The sequence below is a fragment of the Pseudochaenichthys georgianus genome, chromosome 19 (genome assembly GCF_902827115.2).
Source record: "Pseudochaenichthys georgianus chromosome 19, fPseGeo1.2, whole genome shotgun sequence".
Classification (NCBI taxonomy): domain Eukaryota; kingdom Metazoa; phylum Chordata; class Actinopteri; order Perciformes; family Channichthyidae; genus Pseudochaenichthys; species Pseudochaenichthys georgianus.
This window is the reverse complement of record NC_047521.1, coordinates 28,572,713-28,576,354: the sequence shown is the minus strand read 5'-3', so window position 1 is coordinate 28,576,354 and position 3,642 is coordinate 28,572,713. Positions and strand designations below refer to the sequence as shown.

Genomic DNA, 3,642 nt, shown 5'->3' with positions numbered 1-3,642 from the left:
GAACACTATTTTGGGGTACTTTTTTCCCATTTCACCCCTTTTTTCTGGTTCTCTGGTTGTGGCGGCCTCGCCCTGGCCGTCCACCCTCTGGGTACCTGACTCCCCTGCCTCCTCCGGGGGGCAGTTGAGAAGGGTTCAATGCCTCCCCGGAGGATACTGTTATCCCGGCAACCCGCCAGCAGATGAAAAGACCCACCCCTCCGCCTCTCCACCTCTTCTGAGGGATGAGGGAACCGCGCGGGGGTCTGCTCGAGGCTACTGCCGGGTGCTCCGTCCTGCGCCTCACCGGGACCCTGACTCCAGCGCGGTGTGGCGGCCTCGCCCTGGCCGTCCACCGTGCGCCCTCTGGGTCGTACCCGAAACTGTCGGGTATCCTTTGGGAGAATCAGACTCTGGAGGAACGTGAGGGGAGATTACAGGGATCTCTGCCCGCCTAACGAGTGCCTAAATGGGACACCGCACCATGATGCAAATGAAAACAAACACAGATTTGAAAATAAGCTGAGTGCGTCTTTCGTGAGTCTTTTCACGCTTCCTTCTTTTTTACCCACGATTCTGGTGACATTTTCCGGTACCGAAATGCTCAAGAATACAGGTCGGATGGCGGTCCGTTGTCCGATCTGCAATAGCTCCTACCGTGCCCTGAGCAAGCACCTACAGAGGAACCATGGTGTGCGTAACTTGGATGAAAGAAAAATTCTGCTGTTGTTGGCCAACGGACGGACCAACATTAGGCTCCATCCCTGTACCATTCTGGGATGCGAGTACCACGGCACAAGGCTGGATCGCCACTTGGCCAGAGACCATGTTGAGCTGGCCCGGGAGGAACTACATGTGGTTCAAAATCAAATGAAAATGACAGTGGCCAAGAAGGAGCTTTATGAACTCCGAATGACAAACCCCACAATAGAAATGATTACCGCTTGGGCTGTTGACACGGTGGCAGACGACGATATACTGTCACAACCTCCACCCTTGTCCCCGGTGAATGAATGTGACAACCCGGACTGCAAAGAATGGAGGCTGGAGGCTAACGCAGTGAGGGCTCAGCGGGACATATATGCTGCTGAGGTGAAATCCCTGCGCTGCAAGTTGCAGCAGAGGATAAAGGACAAGCGACAGAGGATGCATCAGCGGGCCGGGGACATGCCCGCGTTCGATGGGGAGGAACGAGAGCGGGTCATTCTGAAGAAACGACCCCGACCAGAGTCGACACCAACGAGGCTGTCCAAGTCGAAAGGTCCCTCCTGCAGCAAGTCTCCCATTCCTGCCTGCAGCACGTCTCCCATTCCCGCCTGCAGCACGTCTCCCATTCCCGCCTGCAGCAAGTCCCCCACTGGCTCTCACACCCATTCACCCAGCTCCTCAGAGCCTGCATCCATCCATACCGAGGCCTCGTCAACCTCCCCTCCCATAAATTCCCCCTGGTTCCGGGGCAGGGGCCGGGGAAATATAATGCGGGACATAACATTCCCACGGATCATGGGTAAGTGTTTTGGCTATGTGACACATGCAGTTTCTGTAACACATCATGTGTTGTCATTAAAGTACTGTTTATATTTCACAGAGGAGTATCTGCAAGGATACCGGGAGCATTATGCAGGTATCGACCCACCAGTGAGGCTCCAGGAAAACACAGTCTCCAAACTAAGCAGAGTGAAGTCGTTCCTCAGTTTCATGGCACACGGTTTCAATCGCCTGTCTGACTGGCTCTTTTTGAGGGATCTCAAGAGGATACGCGGGTGGTCCCGGAGCCTGATGAAGTCAAGCCTTCAGGTCACGACCTCCGACTTCTACATCAAGAATATATCACACTTTCTCAAGTACATGGCCGACACACCGTGCAAGGGGAGCAGGCTCAGCCAAACGGACATGATTTTAATCAAACGGGAAGTAGTTGCCATCCTGAAGTCCCTGAAGAGAAAAGTACTTATCCACCAGATGCAAGTGAAGCGTGACAAGATGGAAGGTCTGCCGAGCCACAACGACCTAATGACATGCTTGACTTCGACCACCACTCGCATCCCTCAGCTCCTGGATGTGATGGCCAGCAATCCGACTACCGCGACCCGGACACTGCTCTATGGGTATATGACTCTTCATTGGAGCTGCATTTATGGCCACCGTCCGGGGGTCTACTCCAACATGACCAACGCCGAGGTCCGAAAGGCGGATACAACTGGCACTGCCTTCGGCTACCTGGTTCATGTGAGTGCTATTAATCAATGTATTTATTCTGGCAGTTATATGCATGATTGACATTGTATTGACACTCTCTATCTCTGTCATAACAGGTAAGTAACCACAAGACGGCCAACGCGTTCGGGGAGGCGCAGCTGTACCTCACCGTAGAAGAATTTGGATGGATGAAGAGGTGGCTGGAAATTAAGGGTACGCTGACCTGCACCCAGAGCCGTTACTTTCTGTACACAGAGGGGAAGAACCCGTTCAGGAAGCTTGCCTACTCCCTGAGGTTGGCATGGGCTGATGTGGGGCTCCGCAGTCCCATTAACTTCACCGACCTCCGCACAGTCCACGCCGATAATGCGAAGAGGTTTCAAGACAAAGGCAACCGCCAAAGAGTGAGTGATTTCATGTGTCACAACACTGCAACTGCGGACAAATTTTACGCGAATAATCCTTCTTTGAAGGAGGCTGCGGACATTCGGTTGCTCTTCACACAGTCACTTCAAGCAGCGGCGGCGGCATCGACAGCAGCAGCAGCAGCGGGAAATGAAGACACTTTTGCGGGTATTGACATCGACAGTGACAACTCTGGAGAGGAGCACAGCCCGGCTCCCTACCAAGACTCCCTACCAAGACATGTCCCGAAGAGGGACCAGTCACTGGCCGAACACAACCCCTCAGACATGGGTGAAGAGAGGGTGCCATACTCTGCCCCAACTTCACCCACTGTTGCCAGTGATCAACTTGTAAATATGCAGTGTGTTGTTGTAATCAGTCCCCTTGTAAATACGTTATATCCTGTTTGAATTTATTTATTACTGTCAATATTACTGTAAATAAAGTTTGTTAAAATTACTAAGTGTTCTGTTTTTAATCCCACTATGGGTTTTCTTCTTTTAAGATCCCCAGGGGCACGATATTCTGGTTCTGGTGGTAGCATGTAGGTGTTTAGTCCGAGTGAGGAGTGCTCAAGTGTGGGATGATTTGTAAGGTAGAAGAGGGTAAAAAAAGTTAAAGTGTGAACCTCCAGCAGGGCAGGTGGTGCTGTGAAGAAGGCCGACTATGGGTGCCGATGGGCGGACGGCAAAGCACCGCAAAGTAGACCCCCTTTAAGTGTAGCCAGGGGCACGAGCAAAATCCTCCATGGAGGTTGGGTGCTGCTGCTGTGAAGAAGGCCGACTATGGGTGCCGATGGGCGGACGGCAAAGCACCGCAAAGTAGACCCCCTTTAAGTGTAGCCAGGGGCACGAGCAAAATCCTCCATGGAGGTTGGGTGCTGCTGCTGTGAAGAAGGCCGACTATGGGTGCCGATGGGCGGACGGCAAAGCACCGCAAAGTAGACCCCCTTTAAGTGTAGCCAGGGGCACGAGCAAAATCCTCCATGGAGGTTGGGTGCTGCTGCTGTGAGGAAGGCCGACTATGGGTGCTGATGGGCGGACGGTAAAGCACCGCAAA

At 53.1% G+C, this 3,642-nt stretch overlaps 1 protein-coding gene across 1 annotated transcript; it reads left to right on the top strand.

The window, feature by feature from the left end:
• The first annotated feature begins 380 nt into the window (after window positions 1-380).
• On the top strand, window positions 381-3,042 carry LOC139435814 (uncharacterized). The gene is made up of 3 exons (XM_071206760.1): window positions 381-1,486; window positions 1,568-2,208; window positions 2,295-3,042. Exons 1-3 carry the CDS (start codon window positions 580-582, stop codon window positions 2,991-2,993), a joined length of 2,247 nt encoding a protein of 748 aa, XP_071062861.1. The 5' UTR covers window positions 381-579; the 3' UTR covers window positions 2,994-3,042.
• Window positions 3,043-3,642: the final 600 nt, after the last annotated feature.

What these genes read in the sequence shown, in the direction of transcription:
- LOC139435814 (XM_071206760.1), top strand. Translation starts at nt 580, where the DNA reads ATGCTCAAGAATACAGGTCGGATGGCGGTCCGTTGTCCGATCTGCAAT. An exon ending in AACATTCCCACGGATCATGG is followed by an intron (nt 1,487 to 1,567) that starts GTAAGTGTTTTG and finishes TATATTTCACAG; the next exon opens with AGGAGTATCTGCAAGGATAC. An exon ending in CCTTCGGCTACCTGGTTCAT is followed by an intron (nt 2,209 to 2,294) that starts GTGAGTGCTATT and finishes CTGTCATAACAG; the next exon opens with GTAAGTAACCACAAGACGGC.